At 39.3% G+C, this 24507-nt stretch overlaps 1 protein-coding gene across 29 annotated transcripts in view; it reads left to right on the forward strand.

The window, feature by feature from the left end:
- Positions 1 to 24507, forward strand: part of ZC3H14 (zinc finger CCCH-type containing 14) — a 50721-nt gene that overhangs the window by 7913 nt on the left and 18301 nt on the right. For 28 of the 29 annotated variants that reach the window (XM_016926568.4, XM_016926552.4, XM_009428280.4 and 25 more), the window contains 6 exons: positions 240 to 280; positions 1193 to 1388; positions 1741 to 2170; positions 3850 to 4010; positions 4997 to 5097; positions 7145 to 7300. In XM_016926568.4, coding sequence (XP_016782057.1) covers positions 240 to 280; positions 1193 to 1388; positions 1741 to 2170; positions 3850 to 4010; positions 4997 to 5097; positions 7145 to 7300 — 1085 coding nt within the window. Of the gene's footprint in view, positions 1 to 239; positions 281 to 1192; positions 1389 to 1740; positions 2171 to 3849; positions 4011 to 4996; positions 5098 to 7144; positions 7301 to 23558; positions 24273 to 24507 lie in introns of those variants that run through there. The other variant, XM_016926569.4, reaches the window with a different exon arrangement.

Consider the following 24507-nt stretch of genomic DNA (forward strand, 5'->3'; position numbering starts at 1 on the left):
GTGGCTCACGCCCGTAACCTCAGCACTTTGGGAGGCTGAGGCAGGTGGTTCTCTCAAGTCCAGGACTTCAAGACCAGCCTGGACAACACAGTGAAACCCCATCTCTATTTAAAAACAATAAAAATATTAAAAAATTTAAAAAATTATCTCTGAATATAATGTCATAAATTTAGAGTGACAGTTGAATTGAAATCTTTCTTAACAGAAGGTTTATTTTTGTTTTTTGTTTTTTTCCTCAGGCTTCATGGTGTATTAGATAAACTTCGCTCTGTTACAACTGGTAAGATTCATAACATTTTTTTTTTTAATTTCTGCTTGCTATGGCATATGATTTGTTTCTTTCTAAAGTCATAGTGCTTTGGGAAAAACCCATCAATTTCAAAACAGTGGTTCATTTGAACTTTTTTAGAAAGCACATACTTTTATGAACTTAAGAGCAGTAAATTTAACATAATTCAAAGATAATTTAAGTGTGGGAGAGGGAGCAGTGCACTTTATCCGAAGGAAATAATTACATATATGTGCAAAGATTTAGCCTCAAGGATATTTCAGTATTTTATAATTGAAAACAATTTAAAAGTTCAGTCATAATAAACGAAATTGTTGTATTACCATGTGTGGAATAATATTCAACTATTAAAAATAATGTTGTGGAAGAATAACAGAATATACACGCATAAGATAACATGTTTTAAAAAATGTGTATATATGCTCTTCCCCCGAAAAATCACCTTTGAGATAATTGGTGATTTTTATTTATATTTTTAAAATTTTCTACAATAAACATATTGCTTTTGAATTGGTGATGAGGAAGGAAACGACTTAAAGTAATAAAAATAGATGGCCGGGCACAGTGGCTCACGCCTGTAATCCCAGCATTTTGGGAGGCCAAGGTGGGCGGATCATGGGCTCAGGAGATGGAGACCATCCTGGCCAACCAACATGGTGAATCTCCGTCTCTACTAAAAATACAAAAATTAGCCAGGCATCGTGGCACATGCCTGTAATCCCAGCTACTTGGGAGGCCGAGGCAGGAGAATCGCTTGAACCAGGGATTTGGAGGTTGCAGGGAGCCGAGAACACGCCACTGCCCTCCAGCCTGGCGACAGAGTGAGACTCCATCTCAAAAATAAATAGATAAATAAAAATAAGAAATAAAAATAGATTAAAAGGACTGTATTTTTCTTTTCAGAACCCTCTAGTCTGAAGTCTTCTGATACCAACATCTTTGATAGTAACGTGCCTTCAAACAAGAGCAATTTCAGTCGGGGAGATGAGAGGAGGCATGAAGCTGCAGTGCCACCACTTGCCATTCCTAGCGCGAGACCTGAAAAAAGAGATTCCAGAGTTTCTACAAGTTCGCAGGAGTCAAAAACCACAAATGTCAGGTAAGAGTCTGGTGTAGACCTGCTGGGGGCAGATGGCTCTGTGTATGTGACATTTATATTAGTTTTTATATCTTTCAGTTTGCTGTTCTCAGCAATTTTTAGAAACAATGAAGTGATCATGAGTAGTTTTTTGAATAAAATAATGGATAAGATCTAAGTATGATTATCTTTTATCACAAATTTAGTAAATCAAAGTTTAAAGAAAGTGCAATTTCAAAGCAGTTTTGAATGGAATATGTAAAGGGAGTATCCTCAGTTTTTTCATTGAAATTTTTCAAGTAAACATTCTTTAAAGATTTGGTGATAATTGCCCTAATTTGGCTGTAATACATTTTGTTGTTCTTTTAAATAGACAGACTTACGATGATGGAGCTGCAACCCGACTAATGTCAACAGTGAAACCTTTGAGGGAGCCAGCACCCTCTGAAGATGTGATTGATATTAAGCCAGAACCAGATGATCTCATTGACGAAGACCTCAACTTTGTGCAGGAGAATCCCTTATCTCAGAAAAAACCTACAGTGACACTTACATATGGTTCTTCTCGCCCTTCTATTGAAATTTATCGACCACCTGCAAGTAGAAATGCAGATAGTGGTGTTCATTTAAACAGGTTGCAATTTCAACAGCAGCAGAATAGTATTCATGCTGCCAAGCAGCTTGATATGCAGAGTAGTTGGGTATATGAAACAGGACGTTTGTGTGAACCAGAGGTGCTTAACAGCTTAGAAGAAACGTATAGTCCGTTCTTTAGAAACAACTCGGAGAAGATGAGTATGGAGGTTTGTATGTACTTTTAAATTCTGGCTTAGGCTAAAAATCGGCAGTTCTTGATACCAAATAATATATGAAGTAACTAAACACATATTCCAAGGCCGGGCGCAGTGGCTCACACCTGTAATCCCAGGACTTTGGGAGGCCGAGGCGGGTGGATCACGAGGTCAGGAGATTGAGACCATCCTGGCTAACACGGTGAAACCCCGTCTCTACTAAAAATACAAAAAATTAGCCAGGCATGGTGGCAGGCGCCTGTAGTCCCAGCTACTCGGGAGGCTGAGGCAGGAGAATGGCGTGAACCTGGGAGGCGGAGCTTGCACTGAGCCAAGATCGTGCCACTGCACTCCAGCCTGGGCAACAGAGCGAGACTCCGTCTCAACCAAAAAAGAAAAAACAAAAAAAACCACATATTCCAAGTTTATTTTATTTTATTTTACTTTTTGAGAAGGAGTTTCGCTCTTGTTGCCCAGGCTGGAGTGTGATGGCGCGATCTCAGCTCACTGCAACCTCCACCTCCTGGGCTCAAGCGATTCTCCTGCTTCAGCCTCCCGAGTAGCTGGGATGACCCGCCACCACGCCTGGCTAATTTTTTGTATTTTTAGTAGAGACGGGGTTTCACCGTGTTGGCCAGGCTGGTCTTGAAATCCTGGCCCTGTGATCCACCCACCTTGATCTTGGCTCACTGCAACCTGTGCTTCCCAGGTTCAAGTGATTCTTCTGATTCAGCCTCCTGAATAGCTGGGATTACAGGTGTGTACTACCACGACCAGCTAATTTTTGTATTTTTAGTAGAGATGGTGTTTCACCATGTTGGACCAGGCTGGTCTCGAACTCCTGACCTCAGGTGATCTGCCCTCCTTGGCCTCCCAAAGTGTTGGGATTACAGGCATGTGCCATGGCGCCCGGCCCCAAGTTTATTTTTAAATTGTTTTATCTGCTGTTTCTCATGCTATACCAGATTTTCCTCTCCATGGCTTGCTCCTAGAGTTCTTTTGTATCACATCTGTATACCTTTTTGGGATTTCCAGCATTTGAGATATTAATCTTAAATTAATTTGGGGGGTTTCAATCAATTTTAGATTGTTCATGGTAATTGCTAGTGAGCAACCAATTAACTCTGTTTTATTAGTTTCCTCAATAGCACTGTATGCAGCTGTTGATAAAATAAATGTAAAGTTCTAATTTTTGTTTTAGCTAAAGGTTGACTGTTAGGGATAATATTTATATTTATAGTATTTATTTATTTATTTATTTTGATATGGTGTCTCACTCTGTCGCCCAGGCTGGAGTGCAGTGGCATGATCTTGGCTCCCTACATCCTCCACCTCCCGGGTTCAAGTGATTCTTCTGCCTCAGCCTCCTGAGTAGCTCGGACTACAGGCACATGCCGCCACGCTCAGCTAATTTTTGTATTTTTATAGAGACAGGGTTTCACCATATTGGCCAGGCTGGTCTCGAAATCCTGACCTTGTGATCCGCCCACTTTGGCCTTCCAAAGTGCTAGGATTACAGATGTGAGCCACCACACCCAGCCTCAGATTTATATTTTTACATAAAACCAAGAAATACTCTGTGAATTTCTCATATTACTGTGTACTGTTTTTTTCTTAAAATGGAAACATTTTGTGGTAGAACTTTTGTTATTTTCTGAGATTAGGTAAGCATAAATTTTATCTGATTGCAGGATGAAAACTTTCGGAAGAGAAAGTTGCCTGTGGTAAGTTCAGTTGTTAAAGTAAAAAAATTCAATCATGATGGAGAAGAGGAGGAAGAAGATGATGATTACGGGTCTCGAACAGGAAGCATCTCCAGCAGTGTGTCTGTGCCTGCAAAGCCTGAAAGGAGGTACCTTGAACATGGCTGTAAATTAATCTTTAACTGCCTTGGTGGAGTCTTCCTGATTTATTGAAGAGAATAATCACGAAAATAATTTTTGTTTGTTTTTTGAGACGGAGTCTCGCTCTGTCAACCAGGCTGGAGTGCAGTGCCATGATCTCGGCTCACTGCAACCTCTGCCTCCCAGGTTCAAGTGATTCTCCTGATTGAGCCTCCTGAATAGCTGGGATTACAGGTGTGTACTACCACGACCAGCTAATTTTTGTATTTTTAGTAGAGATGGTGTTTCACCATGTTGGACCAGGCTGGTCTCGAACTCCTGACCTCAGGTGATCTGCCCTCCTCAGCTTCCCAAAGTGTTGGGATTACAGGCATGAGCCACCGCACCTGACATAAATATTTAATGTAATACCGTGTAGGACTTTTCCATTGGGTTTTGAGAAACACATTAATGAGAGAAATTGCTTAACATTGGAGAGGATTGCAGAGAATATTGACTAATATGGTGGGGTGAGGAGGAACAACATCAATTAAGATTCAGATTTATTATTTAAAAAAACTAAAAGGGGCCTAGGCATGGTGGCTCATGCCTGTACCTAGCACTTTGGGAGGCTGAGGCAGGAGGATTGCTTGAGACCAGGAGTTCGAGACCAGCCTGGGCAATGTAATGAGTCTTTGTCTCTAAAAAAAATTAAAATAAATTAGTTGGTCATTGTGGCAGGCACCTGTAGTCCTGGACTGGAGAGGTGGATGTGGAAGCATTGCTTGACCCTAGAAGTTTAAGGCTGCAGTGACATCACACTCCATCCTGGGTGAGAGAGTAAGAGTCTGTCTAAAAAAAAAAATAAGGTTCCAGTGTAGTTGGCATTTTCTAAAAACTGCAGCTAGTCTGTTTAAAACCTAGAGAAGGTTGTGGTAAAGGCATAATAGATGGCTGGCCTGTGAGGAACTGAAATTTAAAAGTTTAATGAAAATACCTTTCTTAACTCTTTTAGACCTTCTCTTCCACCTTCTAAACAAGCTAACAAGAATCTGATTTTGAAGGCTATATCTGAAGCTCAAGAATCCGTAACAAAAACAACTAACTACTCTACAGGTAATTTAAATGTATTATGTTTACACTTGGTAAGACATTTCTGTAATTCTTGAGTAAGGTGAAAATGATTGCTCCTTAAATTGTGGTAAAATAAAGGTGCCTGTCAGATGTCAAGACCAAGATGAGGTTCCCCTATAGAAAAATGGCTTTAAAAGGAAATTGACAAGTTTGAGAAACTTCCCCAACTGTTATTGGACTGTAGTTTTTCAAGCACCATATAATGCCTTTTATATCTTTCCAGTGTGTGTAAAATATATAGTACATAAATATTTTGAAGAGAATTTTGATGAAGTGGGACTTTCATATTAGCATTAGATTCAACATTAGATACGAATTTACGATGTGTAAAGGGGAGTACAATTGGACAATAATAGGTATCTGAAGTTATAGAAATTTGTTAAACAGTAGTATATAAACAAGGTTGGTTTCTTCCCTTTTGGCGGAACTCATTAGTAGAATATAAGACAGAGAATTGACTCATTTGTGATGTTCCTGCTCCAATTCTAGTGGAAGTACTGAATAATTTTATGAGAGAATATAAAAGTATTACGCTTTCAAAACAGGAGATGAATCAGCTGTAAGCTGGTCTTACGGAAAGCTGATTCTGAAATGCAAACAACTGATGGGTGTCATTTTGTGTTGTCATTAAATTCTGTACTCTCTGGCCGACCTGTTGTAGACAATGTGTAAACTTGTGTTAAGAAGCTGATGGTAATGAGCTACTCTAAAAAGATTTAAGTTTTGTTGTGGATTTGGTGGGTGTACTTACAGCATTGCCCTGCTTATCCACTCTCTCGCTTTTTTTTGTGACCCCCCTTCCTAAAATGAGATAAACTGTAGCCATCAGTTTTTTTATTTGTTTTCTTTTTTTGAGGCGAAGTCTTGCTCTGTTGCCCAGGCTGGAGTGCAGTGGTGTGATCTTGGCTTACTGCAACCTCTGCCTCCTGGGTCCAAGCAATTCTCCTGCCTCAGCCTCCCAAGTAGCTGGGATTACAGGCTCCCACTACCATGCCAGGCTAATTTTTTTGTATTTTTAGTAGAGGCGGGGTTCCACCATGTTGGCCAGGGTGGTCTCGTACTCCTGACCTCAGGTGATCACCTGCCTCCTCGGCCTCCCAAAATGCTGGGATTACAAGCGTGAGCCACCGCGCCTGGCACCATCAGTTTTTGATCCTGATACTTGTCTGTCCTCTTGGTTCTCCTCATCCCTAATTTAACCTTGAACACAAAATTCAACAGGTTTTGGCATATAGAATAAAGATTATCAGGCAAAGGCGCACTCTTGACCTAATGATATATCTACATTTCATTTCCTGATTTATCAGCAATATTAATTGTCTAGAATGATGAGAAGTTTAGAGAAGTTCCATGACTTTGAAATTTTCTTTCTTTACCTAGGTTATCTAAATTACAATTTGAAACTCATATAAGATCATGAAGCTAAGCTTAAATAAACCGCATTTTGTTGAAAATGAATACATATGTACTATATTGTATTCATGGTATGTGGTTGTATGGATATTGTTTACATATGTTTGGATAAATAGGTTCAGGTATCTATCTCAATAATGTAAGAAAAAATGAATGGTATCTATGGATCGAACTCCTCATATATATGTTCTTTTCTTTTCTTTTTCTTTTTTTTTTGGAGACAGAGTCTCACTCTGTTGCCCAGGCTGGAGTGCACAGTGGTGCAATCTCGGCTCACTGCAACCTCCGCCTTCCGGGTTTAAGCAATTCTCCTGCCTCAGCCTCCTGAGTAGTTGGGATTACAGGTGTGTGCCACTATGCCCGGCTAGTGTTTGTATTTTTAGTAGAAACGAGGTTTTACCATGTTGGCCAGGCTGGTCTCAAACTCCTGACCTCAAGTGATCCACCCACCTTGCCTCCCAAAGTGCTGAGATTACAGGCATGAGCCACGGCGCCCAGCCTGAACTCATATGTCCTAAACCAAAGGAGGTATTTATATTTACTATGACATAGTCACTGTGGAGTTTTGACGTATTACCGCATTTGTATTTCTATCTTTTTTGCTTTTATGTGAAAGTCCCACAGAAACAGACACTTCCAGTTGCTCCCAGAACTCGAACTTCTCAAGAAGAATTGCTAGCAGAAGTGGTCCAGGGACAAAGTAGGACCCCCAGAATAAGTCCCCCCATTAAAGAAGAGGAAACAAAAGGAGATTCTGTAGAAAAAAATCAAGGTAATAACTTAAATGATGTTTCACTCTTTACTACAGTTTTTTCATGAGGCATTGAATATTTTCCAATGGATTTTTATGAAATATTACACTATGAAAAAAGTGATGATTAAGCCCAGAAATAGAATGAGAAGAATACCATGAGGAAGGTTCATACCAACACTTCAGAAAAAAAATTTTTTTTTAAAGAGGTAGGGTCTTGCTGTGTTGCCCAGGCAGTCCTCAAACTCCTGGGCTCAAGCAGTCCTCCTGCCTCAGCATCCTTAGTAGCTGGAGGTGTGTACAAGTGTGTGCCACTGCACCCAGCCCTTTCTAGAAATTTTTGAAAGTCTTTTTATTGTGGAAATTTTTAATATTCTCAAAAATGGAAAGGCTAGTACAGTGAACTCTCATGAACCCAGTCATTAAGCCTTAGTTATTATCAGAATTTTGCTGGTCTTTAGATAGCTCCTTCTTAAAGATATATTTATTTCTGCATTCTTTCTTTTTCTCTTTTTGTTGATCCTACCCGTTTACCTGAACTTGAAATTTTAGTTACCTTTAAATCTCCCGTCTCTTAAGCATCCTGTCTCTGACCTCCCATATGTGTCCCAGCAACCCTAATTTATCCCCTCGTGCCTAACATACTTCAGTTTGCTTCCAGGTTTTTTTTTTTTTTTTTTTTTTTGCTTTTTTCTCAGCTTTCTCCCCCAATTCCTGTACAATCTTTTGACTTTGAAAGTGTGTCTCTCATCTTCTGACTCCTTTGTGAAAGTATCTCTCCCCTCCTCCTCATTACCCAGAAATAACGCTGTTAGTTTGGACTTTTGGTGTCTCTGTTATCTGACCCCTGGGCCTGCACAGCCCTTCTCCATGACTCTTCAGACCTTTTGTCTCTTTTGTCATCAAGAAGGATTCTTTTTTCTTCTGTTTCTTTTTCTACTAAGATTTGAATTTTAAGACCCCACCAAAAAAATCTATATGCTTATTATGTTATTTCTCACATACTTTTCAAGAACCTTGGAATATGTTTTTTCATTTCTTCAAAACTGTCCTTTAAATTGTTCCAGGTTTCATGAAACCTTATGATTTCAGAATTGTCAATTCTGTATTTGTTTCCTCATTGTGTCTCTTTAAAAATTTTTGACTGTATTGTTCAGTTTGCCATGACAGCGTTATATACTATTCTGATAATTGATAGGCCTGAGGACAAGACCTGTTTGGTCCCCAAACAGCAGATAGGTACCAATTGGAAAATGTGAATGGGCCAAATTGAGAAGAGGAGCTGAAACTGAGGAGGGATTTTGCTCAGTGCAGTGGCAGATGAGGCTGATCTAAAAGGACTGCAGTGGTCTACTCCCTATGGAGTCTGTAGTGTGTTGCACCAAGGTTTTCTTCAAACACAGGACTCTACGTGAGAGTCTTGGAGTGGAATCAGATGGAGCAGGGAAACAGACAATAGAGAAAAGGAAAGAATGTCAGATAAAAATAGGAGAGGAAAACAATAGGAAATCTCAAAGCAAGGTGCCATATTTTTTAACATCACAAAATCAACAGAAGAAGGTTGTTGATTCTGAAGTTAGAATAGCTATCCAAAGCAAACTTTCCCCTAAAATGAACAACAGAAAAGTATCAAGGTCAAGTCCTGTGCCGAATTGAAAGATAAAAGGGAATAAAAGACAAAACAGCATTGTTTCAATGAAAGCATGCTGAAAGGTATACCAAAAAGAAATACAATTTCAAAGTGAGCTAGAAGACATTATTTAAATAATACAAGACAAAGCCAAGAAAAACATAAAACAGAAGAACTTTGAGGCTGGGTGCAGTGGCTCATGCCTGTAATCCCAACACTTTGGGAGGCTGAGGCAGGAGGATCACTTGAGACTAGCCTGGGCAGCATAGCAAAACCCTGTCTCGACAAAAAATAAAAATATTAGCTGGGCAAGGTATACACCTGTAGTCCTGTCTCCTTGGGAGGCTGAGGTGGGAGGATTGCTGGAGCCCGGGAGGCTGAGGTTGCAGTGAGCCACGATCATACCATTGCCCTCCAGGGAGGCTGAGGTGGGAGGATTGCTGGAGCCCAGGAGGCTGAGGTTGCAGTGAGCCATGATCATGCCATTGCCATCTAGTTTGGGCGATAGAGTGAGACTGTGTCTCAAAATAAATGAAGACTAAATTAGAAAGAACTCAAAAGAATTAGTGCGTCTTAATAAAATAAAACATGCGTGTAATCCCAGCAATTTGGGAGGCCAAGGCGGGAGGATCACTTGAGGCCAGGAGTTGAAGATCAGCCAGGGCAACATAGCAAAACCTTATGGCTACAGAAAACAGCAATTTAAAAATAAATAAAATTAAAACATCTTCAGAGAAATTGAAGATAAAAGACAAGAACATTTTAAAAGTCTAAAAGGGCTCATGAGAAAGTGGCAAATATTGATAATAGGCAATAGAAATACAGTGTTTTTATAATAGGAATCTCCAAAGAAACAATATTCAGAGGAACAGAGCAAACATTAACTGTCTTTCAAGAAAACTTTCATGAAGTGAAAACATATTTGAAACTGTTGTCTGAAAAATTGTACAGTATACCTGAGAATATTTGCCCAGAACCATAACACTAAGATGTATTATATAATTAATGAAATTTTAAAAAGAAAAAAAATGATTTGGACATTTAGGCAAAAGGGGCACATGACTCAGAAGAAAAGGAAAGGTAGATTATCATCAAACTTTTCAACAGCATCACTTTTGTGCTGGAAGAAAATGGACTAGCATATTTAAGATACTCCAGAAAAGAAAATGTGAGCCAAGAATTTAATGTCCCGCAAAAGTGACCTTTAGAAGTGATCCAGCACCAACTGTTATCTATATGCAGAAATTCAGAGACTCATTCCCGTGAACTTTTCTTAGGAAATCTAATGGAGGATGAGCTTCAGACAAGTAAAAGCCTGTTGTCCTGAATTTACATTGGAAATGTTTCGGAACTCACAATGTATTTTATATATAAATACATTTTTTTCTAGTTCTGTCTGCTAGAAGGCATAGAAACATTCATCAACCGTTAGCATCATCTGTAGTTCCCAGATTGTGGTCTTGGAATACTTCCTATTTAAAAAACTAGGCTTCTTGGGCTGGGTGCAGTTGCTCACGCCTGTAATCCCAGCACTTTGGGAAGCCGAGGTGGGCAGATCACCTGAGGTCAGGAGTTCAAAAGCAGCCTGGCCAGTGTGGTGAAACCCCATCTCTACTAAAAATACAAAAAAATTAGCCGGGTGTTGTGGCGTGCGCCTGTAGTCCTAGCTACTCAGGAGGCTGAGCCAGGAGAATCGCTTGGATCCGGGAGGCGGAGGTTGCAGTGAGCCAGGATTGTGCCACTGTACTCCAGCCTGGGCAACAGAGTGAGATTCCGTCTCAAAAAAAAATAAAAATAAAAAAACAAAGAACTAGGCTTCTTGAGAAATGTCTTTTTCCAGGTCTGGGGCAGGAAATGTTAACATGATCCTGGAATGGCTCAACATCCCAGATAGCAAAGAAGCTGTCAATGAATGGTAGACCACGTCCAAAGGATGCAGGAGCCAACTTAGAGGTTTCCATTGGCCAAAAATGGAATTATTTGAGATTCAGTAGGTGTAAATATCGCGGTGAATTAAAGCCCATTTAAATCCACAATTTCATAATGACATTTAAAAAAAATAAGCTCTAACTAGTCACCTTCTGGAAGATAGTAGATAATCATTCATTGTCTTGAAAACTGGGTAAATAAAATAATTGAACATTTATGCTGTCTTTTCTGTGAGAATGATACCACTGGGTAACCCCATAGGACAGGAGTTGGCATCTGTTGGAACCAAACCGTGCCTATTCATGTATGTATTGTCCGTGGCTACTTTCATACTACAGCCTTAGTTGAATAGTTGCAACAGACCATATAGCTTGCATAGCCTAAAATAGCCTAAAAGATTTGCCAACCTCTGATATAGTAGATGAGAGAAACATTTTCTTTTAAAATGATTTCAGCTGATAAGAGAACAAGATGGTAGGATTAGAGTTATGCTTTTAAGAGTGAAAACCAGTTGTTTTGTGCCTCTTGATACAAAAGAACAGAACTTTTGTCTTGCCAAAAATGTAAACCTAAGTCATCAAGCTCCCAGTCCAGCAGTCAGTTTGCAAGAAGTTGCAGAGGCCAGAGGAGTATGTTGGTTGAGCTTCACCGTGAGTGTGCAGCCGGAAAAATAGTGTTTGGGACACTGTGGGTTGAATAGCCTGAGAAATTGAGATTAAAAGGCAAATCAAAGGAAAATAAAAGGAGCAGGATTAAACTGTAGTGGCTAGGGATACCCAGTGTGTGTGAAATTATAAAGAACCTCTAGGCGTTAATATAAAAAGCACACAGTGGTTGCTTTTGAAGAGGACTGATAAAGATGGAGCACACAGAGAGGCTTCTGGGGTGGCAGATGACGTTCTCTCTTTTGACTTGGATGGTAGTCAGAAGGGTGTTTTGCCTTACAAAAATTCATTAAGCTATATGTTTGTGTGGTTTTCTATACTGTGTTTTAAAAGGGGATAATTGAAATGGTGTCAGGTACCTTTGCTGATGAGGAGTTTGGTATTACTAGATATATTCACAAGTGTGAAGTGATACTGCAAGCAACTGTTATCTGTTAATGTGGTTACTCACTGTTGTACAGTATAATCTGGGGCAGGTTTTTAAAATATAAACATGCACTCGTATTAGCATAAGTTGTTAATTTTTTTTCTTCTTTTGTTTGAGCAGATAGCATTCTCTCATTTCTCTGGTGTCTTTATTTTTACTAGCGCACCCACCTCATAATATGTGTACTTTTTGCTTTTTGTCTTGCCATCAGTCTGTCACTAGAAGTTTATTTTGCCGATCTTTTCAAAGACTTAACAACATTATTCTGGCTTTATTGATTTTTTTTTTTTTTTTTTGGTGTTTTTGTTTTCTATTTCATTGACTTGTGCTTTTTTTTTATTTTATTTTTTTAAGAGGCGAGGTCTCACTGTCACCTAGGCTAGAGTACAGTGGCACAATTGTAGCTCACTGCAACCTCAAATGCCTGGGCTCAAATGATCCTCCCACCTCAGGGACCATAGGCACACGCCACCACGCCCAGCTAATGTTTAAGTTTTTTTGTAAAGATAGAGTCTCACTATGTTGCCCAGGCTGGTCTGGAACTCCTGAGCTCAAGCAGTCCTCTTGCCTCAGCCTCCCAAAGTGCTAGGTTTGCAGGTGTGAGCCACTGCACCTGGCCCGACTTCTCTTTTAATTTATCCTTCCATATTTTAAAAATTATTTACCTCAGGCTGTCTTCTTCTCAAATGTAAGCATTTGACAAGAATACATATGACAGGTTTTAATTCATCATGTTTTCATTATCAGAGTGTCTTTAATTTCCATTATAATTTTCATCATTGAAAGTGTGTTTTCTATACAGTATTTGGAAGTGGTGTGTGTTTTTGTCTTTTAATCCTTTTTATTATAGACACCTGACTTAATTGCATTGTGGTTAGATAATGTAATTTTTACAATGCATAGTTTTTGAAAATTGTTAACACTTGCTTAGTGCATAATCAAGTTTATGCATCTTCCACATGCATTTTGGAAGAAAGTGGACTAATTATTGGATGGGGAATTTTACATTTATTCAGTAGATAAAGCTCTACTGTTAACATTATTCAAATCTTGACCTTGCTGAGTTTTTGTGCTGCTTGACTTACCACTTGAGAAAGGGTGTTGAAATTGCCCAACATGATGACAGATTTATCTTAATTTCTCTTGTACTTATATCAAGTTTTTGCTTTATTTTTAGGCTGTTATATACTATTAGGTGCATACATATTTAAATTTGTTATATCTTCTCTGCAAATTGAATCCCTTATCTTGATTTATGACCCTCTGCAGCAAAAGATGTTTTTATCTCAAAGTCAGTTTTGCCTGATATCAATATAGCCATTTAATTATATTTGCTTTATATATCTGGTTTCCCTGCCTTTGTTTTCAGTTTTCTCTCTCATGCTTTAGGTATATACAGTTGACCCTTGAACCAGACAAGTTTGAACTGTGTGGGTCCACTCATACACTTATATGTGGATTTTTGAAAATAAATATATTGGAAATATCTTTTGAGATATGTGGCAATTTGAAAAAACTTGTAGATAAACTATATAGCCTAGAAATAGTGACAAAATTAAGAAAAATTTAGGTATGTCATGAACACATAAAATATATGTAGCTACTAGACTAACATTTACTATCTTAAAACATACACATCTATTATGAAGTTTAATTTATCAAAATATATGCACACAAACACAGACTTTACATGATACCGCTTGTAGTTGAGAGAAATGTAAGCAAACATGAAGATGCAGTAATAGCTACATAAGATTTACTATAGTACATACTGTACTACTGTAATAATTTTGTAGTTACCTCCTGTTGCTTTATGGTAAGCTAAGGTGTTTTGAGTGTCCACTTAAAATGCTGTGTGATGCAACCATCTCTGCGACAGTTCAGCTCTCCAGTAAATTGTGAATTGCAGTGAAAGGTGATCTCGCAGTTCTTGCATATTTTTCATCATGTTTAGTGCAATACTGTAAACCTTGAATAACACCAGGGGACCCATAATGAAGTGCTACTGGTGATGCTGGACGTGCTCCCAAGAAGTAGAGAAAAGTCATGACATTACAAGAAACCATTGCTCAGTATGTACCAAAGATACATGTTACAACTGTGGCTGCAGTTATTCACCATTTCAGGATAAATGAATTTAACATAAGAACCATGGTTAAAAAAAAAAAAAAAAGAAAAAGAAAAAAATGTATGAAGCTGCCACTGCAGCTACGTTGGCAACAGTAAGTAGTTAAATGTTTGGGAAGTCAAAAGTTGTATGTGGGTTTTCAACTGTTGTTGGGGGATTGGTTCCCTTAGCCCTCCTATTGTTTAAGGGTCAACTGTATATTATATCTTAAATATTATAAAGCTGGATTTTGTTTTTTAGTCTCATCTGAGTTTGCCTTTTATTGGAGAGTTTAGACCAGTCACATTTATTACAATTACTGGTATAGTTGGATTACTTTCTGTCATCATTTCTGATTTGCATTTGCCTGCTTTTCTGTTTTTTCTCATGTTTTTTAAGGTTCATTAATTACTGTTATTGTTGACAACCCTAACCCTGGTTCTACAATTTTAAACTAGTTTACTGTTTAAACCTTCCCTTTCTGTTCTTTTTTTTTTTTTTTTGAGACGGAGTCTCACTTTGTTGCCAGGCTGGAGTGTAGTAGCGCGATCTCGGCTCACTGCAACCTCCGACTCCTTGGTTCAAGTGATTCTCCTGCCTCAGCCTCCCAAGTAGCTGGGATTACAGACGCCCACCACTACGCCCAGCTAATTTTTGTATTTTTAATAGAGACGAGGTTTCACCATGTTGGCCAGGATGGTCTCAATCTCTTGATCTCTGATCCCCTGACCTTGTGATCTGCCCGCTTCAGCCTCCCAAAGTGTTGGGATTATAGGTGTGAGCCACCATGCTTGGCCTCATTTCTGTTCTTTTAGTCGTTACCAGTGAAATTTTACCACACATATTTAATTTAGTATTCTAAAAGTTAATATCCTGACCCCATTCTCAAACAGTAAAAGAACTTTTGAATACCTATGAAGAGCTTCAGTCTTTACCCTCCTGATTTACTTGTTTCCAGTGTTTCAATTTGATCTTTTTTAAATGCACAAGTTGGGCCGGGTGCGGTGGCTCATGCCTGTAATCCCAGCACTTTGGGAGGCTGAGGCGGGTGGATCACCTGAGGTCAGGAGTTCGAGACCAGCCTGACCATATGGTGAAACCCTGTCTCTACTAAAAATAGAAAAATTAGCCAGGCATGGTGGCACACACCTGTAGTCCCAGCTACTCAGGAGGCTGAGGCAGAAGAATCGCTTGAACCCAGGAGGCAGAGGTTGCAGTGAGCTGAGATTGCGCTGCTGCACTCCAGCCTGAGCGACAAAGCGACACTCCTTATCAAAAAAAAAAAAGTAAAATAAAATACACAAGTTGGACAACATTTTTGTAATTTTTTCCAGGCAATGTTTTTTGAGGTTTACCTCCTGTTTATCATTTTACTTATTCTTAACATCTCTGAGTGTTATTTGGGGATCATTATTTTCCAATAATTTTGAAGTATTTTTGAAGTATTTTTTTGGAAGTTTCACTGAAACATGTCTGTTGGCAATATATTTTCCAAGAGTCTATTCACCTGTGAGTGTTTTCTTTCTTTGTGTTCTTGTGCAGTAGTTTTGCTGGATACCCAAATCTAGGTTGTTAGTTATTTGCTCTCCACAGCTTATATATATTATTATCCCATTGTCTTCTGCTTTCCATTGTTGAGTGGACTTCTATCATTCTAATTGTCTGTCGTTCCTTTGTAGGTGATCTGTCCTTTCTCTCTGGCTGCTTTCAAGATCTTCTCTTTGTGTTTGATGTTCTGCAGTTTCACTACGATGTGTCTAGGCGTGGATTTCCTTTTATTTTTCCTGTTTGGTATAATGTATGGAAGCATCCCATATATTTGAAATAAAATGCATTATGAAATACATGCTCACCATAGAAAATCTGGAAAAAGAAAGCATATCAATGTAATATCTCCTGATAGATGAGAAAATAATCAAATAGTATAAAAAAGATTAAAAATAAAAAGCAACATTCCTTACTTCTTTCTTCTCTATACTAGTCCCACTCCGCAGAATCCCCCACTTTTAAATGCTTCTGTTTCTTTCTCCATGTTGTAATAATATGCTTTATACTGTTTCTTCATTGACCAACTAGATAGTACCTGTTGATTTCTTGCTGTATGTCAGGATCTAGCCCATTTATACTTTTCCCTTGCTTCCAAGCTCATACAGCAAAATCCATTTTTAATTCATTTATTGGTTACTTTAGTAATTTTAAGTAGTAATCTAAATATTTCTTGTCTGGTTATATTTCAATATATTTAGTATATTTTGACTTCTGAAAGATATGTATCCTTCAATTCCTTTTTTTTTTTTGGAGGTAGAGTCTCACTTTTGTCACCCAGGCTGGAGTGCAGTGGCGTAATCCTGGCTCACTGCAACCTCTGCCTCCTGGGTTTAAGTGATTCTCCTGCCTCAGCCTCCTTAGTAGCTTGGGACTACAGGCACAACCTGCCACACCTGGAATTTTTAATAAAATTTTTAGTAGAGACGGGGTCTCACCATCTTGCCCAGGCTGGTCTCAAACTCCTGAGCTCAGGCAATCTGCCCACCTTGGCCTCCCAAAGTGCTGGGATTACAGGCATAAGCCACCATGCCAGGCCTTTCTTTCAAGTCTTATATTTTCTTTCTTGCCGCCACCTACATTCTGTCCTGCCTCCACCTTCTAAATTGTCACCTGTACTTTTATATTGTCAAAGCTGATCAAATTTACATTTTGTTCCCTACTTTAGTTAAGACTTAGTCGATTGACTCTAAGTTGAGAAACAGTAAGCATTTACACTGTTAAGACTATTTAGTCTGGGCATGGTTGGTGGCTCACACCTGTAATCCCAACACTTTAGGAGGCTGAGGTGGGAGATTTGCTTGAGCCTAGGAATTTGAGGCCAGCGTGGGCAACATAGCGAGACCCTCATGTATATATATTTTAATGTTTTTTAATTAGCTGGGTGTGATGATGTGCACCTATAGTCATGGCTACTCTGGAGAATTGCTTGAGCCCAGGAGTTCGAGGTTACAGTGAGCTGTGATTGTGCCAGCCTGGGTGACAGACCAAGACCCTGTCTCTAAAAATAAAAAAAAATTTTAAAGACTATATAAATATTACAAGGCCAAATTTACATTCTGTTTCTTGTACAGTTTTGTGGGAACTCTCTAGAGTTTTTTTAATTTTTCCCCCTTTTTTGTTTCCCTTAGGTTCTTCTTTTTTCCCTTCCTTCATTGCCTACCTGTACTGTAGCCTAAAAGTCTATCACTCTGTGCTTTGAAATCTTTGGGTTTCCCACTTGTTCTTAGGCACCTTCCTCCTGGAGCCTCTCTCCTCCTTTTCTGACCTCACTGCTTGCTCTAGGCCTGCTCAAGGCCATCATCCCGGGGCGCCCTCCTCCCCTGAGTCGGCTCTGCAATTCCTGAATTCCATTTTGTCTTCTCAGTGCATTTCTCCATTTTGTAATCACATCACAAAGAAACTCCTTAAGAAAGTATAGAAGGTAAATTTTCTGAGTTCTTGGAAATCTGAAGCTATCCTTGTACTTGTTTGATACTTTGACTAGGTACAGAATTATAGGTTGAAGTCATTTTCTTCAGAACTTTGAAGGCATAGTTTCATTATCTTGAGGCTTCAGTGTTGATGCTGAGAACTTGGTTGCCCATCTTATTCCATTGTGTAATACCTGGGATTTTTTTCTTCCGGAACTTTTTTTTTTTTTCTATGTTCCTGGTGTCTGAAATTTCACTGTGGTATGTCTAGATGCTAGTTAGGTACATTAGGTACCCTTTTAATTTGAAAATTCATTCTCTTCAGTGTGGGAAATACTCTTGCATTATTTGTTGTAAAATTTGCTGTCCTTGTTTTCATTGTTCTCTGGTGGAAATTCTATTAGTTGGATGATAAGCCCCTACTTTAATCGGTCAGTTGTATATTTTTTCTCTCTTGATTTTTGACTTGATCTTGTTGGTCTACTCTTGAATACTTGCTTGACTTGATCTTTAGTCTCCTTACTGAACATTTTAAAAATGTAGGCAAGCGTATTTTTTAATTTCCACAAACTTTTTCTTGTTCTATTTTTCATAGTATCTTACTTTGTGGATACAGTATCATCTCAACTGTCTGAAGATCCTAATTAAAGGGATTTTTTTTTTTCTTTTCAAGGAATTCACTCTTGTCTTCTAATTAATGGAGTCAGAGTCAGATTTTATGCTTTTTTTCTTGCTCTTTCGATTATGGAATTTTTTTCAAAAACATCTGCAGATAGTGGTTCCTAGTTTAAGGAAAGGTAGTGCAGAGGCTTCCCTAGAATTGTGCTGTGGGCTGAGCTTTTCTACAGGCAGGTTTAGCTTTCAATGAAGCAGACAAGGAGCTGCAATTGGCCTTGCAGTTGTAGAGGAATTTCTTGGGGGAGCAGGTTGGTATGCTTACACTCCTACTAGTTGTCTATTAAAAATATTAAAATTTTGTCTTTTAAATGTCTGTCTCTGGCAGTACCATTCACAAGCCTTCTTCTCTGCCTTACATCCTTCTTGGTTTTTACTCATTGCTGCAATCTCTCACAGTTGGATGGCCCTTTGTTTCATCCAAATTCAAGGCTTGATATATCATCTCTGCACTGTGACTCTCACATTTTTATATCTCCAGCCTGGACCTTGCCCTGAATTCCTCATTTCTGTCCAACCACTTTATATTTCTTCTTGGAGGTGTAATAAATCATTTCAAACTTGTCCAAAGCTCAACTATGAATTTTCCTCTCCTGTCTGTTCTTCCTGTAGTCTTCCTCATTTTAGTTTATTGGTGACTTCACCTTTCCAGTTTCTGAGACAGAATCCTGTTGCCATTCTTTTTTTCTCTCCTTCTCCTTTCCTTCCTCTTCCCTCTCTACCTCTGTCTCCCTCCTTCCCTTGTTCCACCTGTCAGCCTCTACCTCCAGATTTATAGAATTCACTACCGTTTATCACTTCTGCCTCTACCACCCATCAAAGTCACTGTCTGGCCGGGTGCGGTGGCTCATGCCTGTAATCCCAGCACTTTGGGAGGCCGAGGCAGGTGGATCATATGAGGTTAGGAGTTCGAGACCTGCCTGGCCGGCATAGTGAAACCCCGTCTCTACTAAAAATACAAATATTAGCTGGGCATGATGGCACATGCCTGTAGTCCCAGCTACTCAGGAGGCTGAGATACGAGAATTGGTTGAACCTGGGAGGCGGAGGTTACGGTGAGCCGAGATCATGCCACTGCACTCTAGCCTTGGTGACACAGTGACACTCTGTCTCAAAAAAAAAAAAAGGCAAAAAAAAGTCACCGTCTGTGATTTGCCTTGGTTACTTGATTATTGGAATAGTGTGTTCTTACAAGGTGTGCCTGCTTTCAAACTTGCCTTCCTTCAGTCCATCCCACACAGCAGCAGCAGTGATCCTTTACACTGTAAATTAGATCATGCTACTCTGCAGCTTAGAACCCCCCAGGGGCTCCCTGTCACACTGTAAGTCACAGTGTTCTGCCTTCTCATCACCCACCTGCCTCCCTCTGCTCTGGCTCCCCGTGCTTGCTGCTGCTCCTGCACACTGGCCTGCTTGTCCTTCAGGACGTTGGAAGAGTTGCGCGTCTCAGATGCTTTTGCCCTCTCCTGAGAATGTTTACTTTGGATGTTCTCATATCTCATCCATGTGTCATCTTCGAGGCCTTCTCTGGCCCCATCCCCACACTCCCTCTTTTCTGAAGCTTTATTTTTCCCCATAACGTTTGTCACCATCAAATACATATTTTATGTTTTTGTAGTGTAGGTATTTTTATCCGAACGTAGGTCTTTATGTTTTAACGTGAATTGTTTTCTTTTAACATGTATTTATTTGGGGGTCTTGAGAGCTACCTCCTTCCCCATCTCAACAGAGTCTGTCCTTTTTGAGCAGGGATTTATGTGTGTGTTCTGTATGGCTGTTACTGAGTGCCCAGAGCAGTGTCTGGCATATAGTAGCAGGAGCTCAGTCAGTGTTTGTTGTCTGAGTAAATGTCACTCCTGCCTTGCATCTAACCTGCAGTTTTCACAGGGGCTCATTTGTGTTTTTGCCTGCTGTGCCTTACAGCCAGTATTTGTCCATATATTTTCTATTACCCAGAGATTGTTGACATCTCATCTGCTGCACCTTGTAACCCCCATCTCTAAACCAGTGATCTCCATCATATTTTTGACCTGAAAATTTTTGTACAGTAGCCATTTTTAAGTATGTATACCAATATATGTATTTTACTTACGTACACATGCTATATTGATATGAATATTAGAAAACATAAGAATAGAAATCTGCCGGGCTTGGTGGCTCACGCCTGTAATCCCAGCAATTTGAGAGGCTGAGACGGGCAGATCATTAGGTCAGGAGTTCGAGACCAGCCTGGCCAACATGGTGAACCGCCGTCTCTACTAAAAATACAAAAATTAGCCGGGTGTGGTGATGGGTGCCTGTAATCCCAGCTACTTGGGAAGCTGAGGCAGGAGAATTGCTTGAACCTGGGAGGCGGAGGTTGCAGTGAGCCAAGATTGCGCCACTCCACTGTAGCCTGAGCGACAGGGTGAGACTCCATCTCGGAAAATAAAATAAAAAAAGAACAGAAACCCAAAGATCATAGGGTAGAGATGTAGATATTAAGTTCTTTAATTCACTTTTATGGACTCTTCAGAAGGAGAGATTATAATTGTATATACTTGATACATTGTGTTGGACTGGAAGCACTGTGAAGGATTCTTAGTCAAGGGGAGATTTTATATTCAAAGAAAATGGAAAATCCCCCTGCTTTGCTCGGAGGGAAGAACTGCACTTAAAAGTTTGATGTGTATTGGTGTCGTCTTCTAGGCATTTCTTATATCTGTGAACATGTGCACCCTTTCTATATAAAGTGGAATTATATGTTTACTTACGCACACACACAAATGTACATATAAAGCAGGAATTATACCACCCAGAGTTCTCTGTGACATTTTTGTTCCACTTAATGTATCATGGGAGAGTCCTTGAGTGTGGACCTAGGAGCCAGACTACCGAAGGTGCAGACCCTGCAGTTTACTAGTTGATTTAACCTTTCTGTACCCTAGTTTCCTAATCTATAAATGAAGAATAACGGTAGCATTTACTTCAGAGTTATTGGTAGGAGTAAATGTTAAAATACATAAGCTTTCTCTGCTGATGAATATTTACACTGGAGTCTTAGGAAGGGTCCTTGCTTATTTTCTATTCTAAAGTTGGGCTGGACATAGTGGGCCATATGGGTGCCATCAGATGGGCTCTTGTTTCTCTGTGACCCGTTCTGTTAGACCTCTTTCCTGCTTTTTTCCTTGAGGTTGTTTATCTGTCCTCTAGTGAACCAGCTGGTTTGCAGGTGGTGCTTTTCTGAGAGTGTCTTGCTGTTAACAGTTACTATGGATGTCATATGCCAGCTGGTTCTGTTAAAAAAAAAAAAGGCTGTGAATCCAAAGCCTTGAATTTTGAACATTATTTTCTGTCTGGAATTTTGAAGAACTGATTCATAAAGTGGAGAAATGAATAAAGATTTTTATTTTACAAATTCCAGCACTTAGCATTTTCTTTATTCTGTTACTGTTACTGTGACATCTATTTGACTGGGAAACCAAAGACTACCATTCTTTATAAGGATTCCTTTTTTTTTTTTTTTTGAGACAGATTCTCACTCTGTCACGCAGGCTGCAGTGCAGTGGCGCGATCTCACTCACCGCAGCCTCCGCCTTCCCAGGTTCAGGTGATTCTCATGCCTCAGCCTCCCGAGTAGCTGGAATTACAAGCATATGCCACCACGCCTGGCTAATTTTTGTATTTTTAGTGGAGACAGGGTTTTGCCATGTTGGCCAGGCTGGTCTTGAACTCCTGACCTCAAGTGATCCACCTGCCTTGGCCTCCCAAAGTGCTGGAATGACAGGTGTGGGCCTCTGTGCCAGGCCAGGATTCTTCTTTTAAGAGGCTATAGTGAGCAGCATCTACTAACTTGCATCCTTGTATGTTGCATATCTTATTTGTTTGCTTGGGGAGTAAACCAAAGTAAAAACGTCCTTTGTCAAATTAAGGACCTTACAAGATTTTCTGTGTTAATGGATTGGAAGTCTTTACTATTCTTTTTTTTTTTTTTTTTTTTGAGATGGAGTCTCCCTCTGTCGCCTAGGCTGGAGTGCAGTGGCACGATCTCTGCTTATTCAGTCTCTGCCTCCCGGGTTCAAGTGATTCTCCTGCCTCAGCCTCCTGGGTAGCTGGGATAAGAGGCGTGCGCCACCACACCTGGCTAATTTTTGTATTTTTAGCAGAGACGGGATTTCGCCACATTGGTCAGGCTGGTCTCGAACTCCTGACCTCATGATCCGCCCACCTTGGCCTCCCAAAATGCTGGGATTACAGGCGTGAGTCACCACGCCCAGCCTAGATGTCTTTACTATTCTTAAGATGGCAGTAGTCCCCAAGTTGATCTATGGATTCAACTCAATCCCTGTTTAAACCCCAAATTGCTTTTTTTTGTAGAAATCGGCAGGCTGATCCTAAAATTCATATGGAAATAAAAAGGGACTGAGAATAGCCAAAACTATTGAAAAAGAGTAACGTTGGCAAGGTTATGTTGCTTGATTTCAAAACTTACTACAAAGCTAGAGTAATGAAGACTGTGTGGTACTGGCATAAGGATGACCATACAGACCCGTGGACCGGAATTGAGAATCCAGAAATAAATGCATACTTTCACGACCCATCAATTTTTGGCAGCGGTGCTAAGACAGTTTATTGGCAAAAGAATAGGTTTTTCCACAGGTGATGCTGGGACAACTGAATATCCACATGAAAAGAATGAAGTTGGAACCTTACCTTATGTCATAAACAAAAATAACTCAAAATGGATCAAAAACCTAAACTTCAAAACTCTTAGGGAAAAAAATAGATATGTCTTGGATTCCAGAATGATTTCTTAAATATGACACCAAAAGCACAAGCAACCAAAGGAAAAAAGATAACTCGGACTTCATCAAAATTTAGTATTTTTGTGTTTCAAAAGATACTATCAAAAAAAAAAGACAACAAAATGGGAGAGAATATTTAAGAAACACCTGTCTAATAATGGTCTAGTATTAAGCCAAGGCTGAGTTCTTATTTCCCCGTCCTTAAGTTTACACGATACTATATTAGTGAAGTTGAATTCTGTCATTACCACATGTATCTTGAAAGAAGTTTGTGTGGATCACGGGTCCAGTTACTTTCTCCGCCCTTTCCCTCCAGAGGATTTGTCAATCTCAATAATGTTATATACTAATTTCAAGGGGAAATACAACTCAAAACAAATCAGAAATCTGAAGCTTAAAAATGTTATGGTTTAGATGATGAAAAGGGAAAAGTACATTTAATTCATATCATATTTAGATGTAAAGCAGTTAATGTTATATTGCTTAACTTATCAAGTAGCGCTTCAGTGCTCTCATCATATGAAGTAAATAATAGAAAATTCTTTGTGTGACACATGTCTGTTTTCAGCCAATCAGAAACCAGGATTATTTTGTATGTAATAATAGGGTTTACTGGAAGAGGAGCTATACAGATGGTACTTAGAGGATGTAGGGCCCTACGTATTAGGGCTTCTTAGTTGTAGCGGAGAGCAATTGGTCTGGTACGTTTAGCTTTTTCATATTTAGTTTTGAGTTCTGACTCTAGAAATGTACAACCCCATCTTTTGAATTACAGGTTTTAAGATGTTATTTGCTCTTAATACGTCTTAAGGTAACAGCCTTGATCACTGCTTTTACTTTCGATGAAATAACTTAATGAGCTGTGAAGAAAAAATTATCAGATTTTAAGGGAGAGAATTTTATGAAAATGTCTTTGAGGTTCCTATCACCTTTATGAGAATGTCTTCAAAGTTTCCATCACCACCTCTACCAATTTTTCTTCCACCGGAGCCAGTGGACTTAGGTTCCATAACAAGCTCCTCTTGTTCACTGAATGAGCCAGACAATATTTCCCACCGTTTAAGGAAAATATCAGCTGATATCAATGAAATTAAAGGAATGAGAGCAGCTATTTTGACAGTGGAAGCCAATCTTTTTGATCTAAATGTTAGAGTGTCCAAGAATGAAGCAAAAATTTCATCTTTGGAGGTTAAAATGAATGAATATTCAACAACATATGAATGCAACAGACAGTTTGAAGATCAAGAAGAAGATACTGAATCACAGTCAAGAACTACTGATGTAAAAATAATCGGCTTCCTTAGAAACGTTGAGAAAGGTAAACTCTTAATATATGATATGTTCTAGGTACCCATCCTTTGATCTGTATCTTTCCACGTATGTTGACTGTAGCTCTGATGTGGAGGGAGCAAGTTACAGAGAACTTGAATTTTTCATGGACCTTTAATGACAAATTTGGATTCTGCTTGATTTAGCTTAGCAATCTAGAATTGATCAGAATTCCATCCTCTTTAATGGAGCTCTCTAAAACGATGTTTTGAAAAGACAGATGA

Source organism: Pan troglodytes, chromosome 15 (genome assembly GCF_028858775.2).
Source record: "Pan troglodytes isolate AG18354 chromosome 15, NHGRI_mPanTro3-v2.0_pri, whole genome shotgun sequence".
In the NCBI taxonomy this organism is placed as follows: Eukaryota; Metazoa; Chordata; class Mammalia; order Primates; family Hominidae; genus Pan; species Pan troglodytes.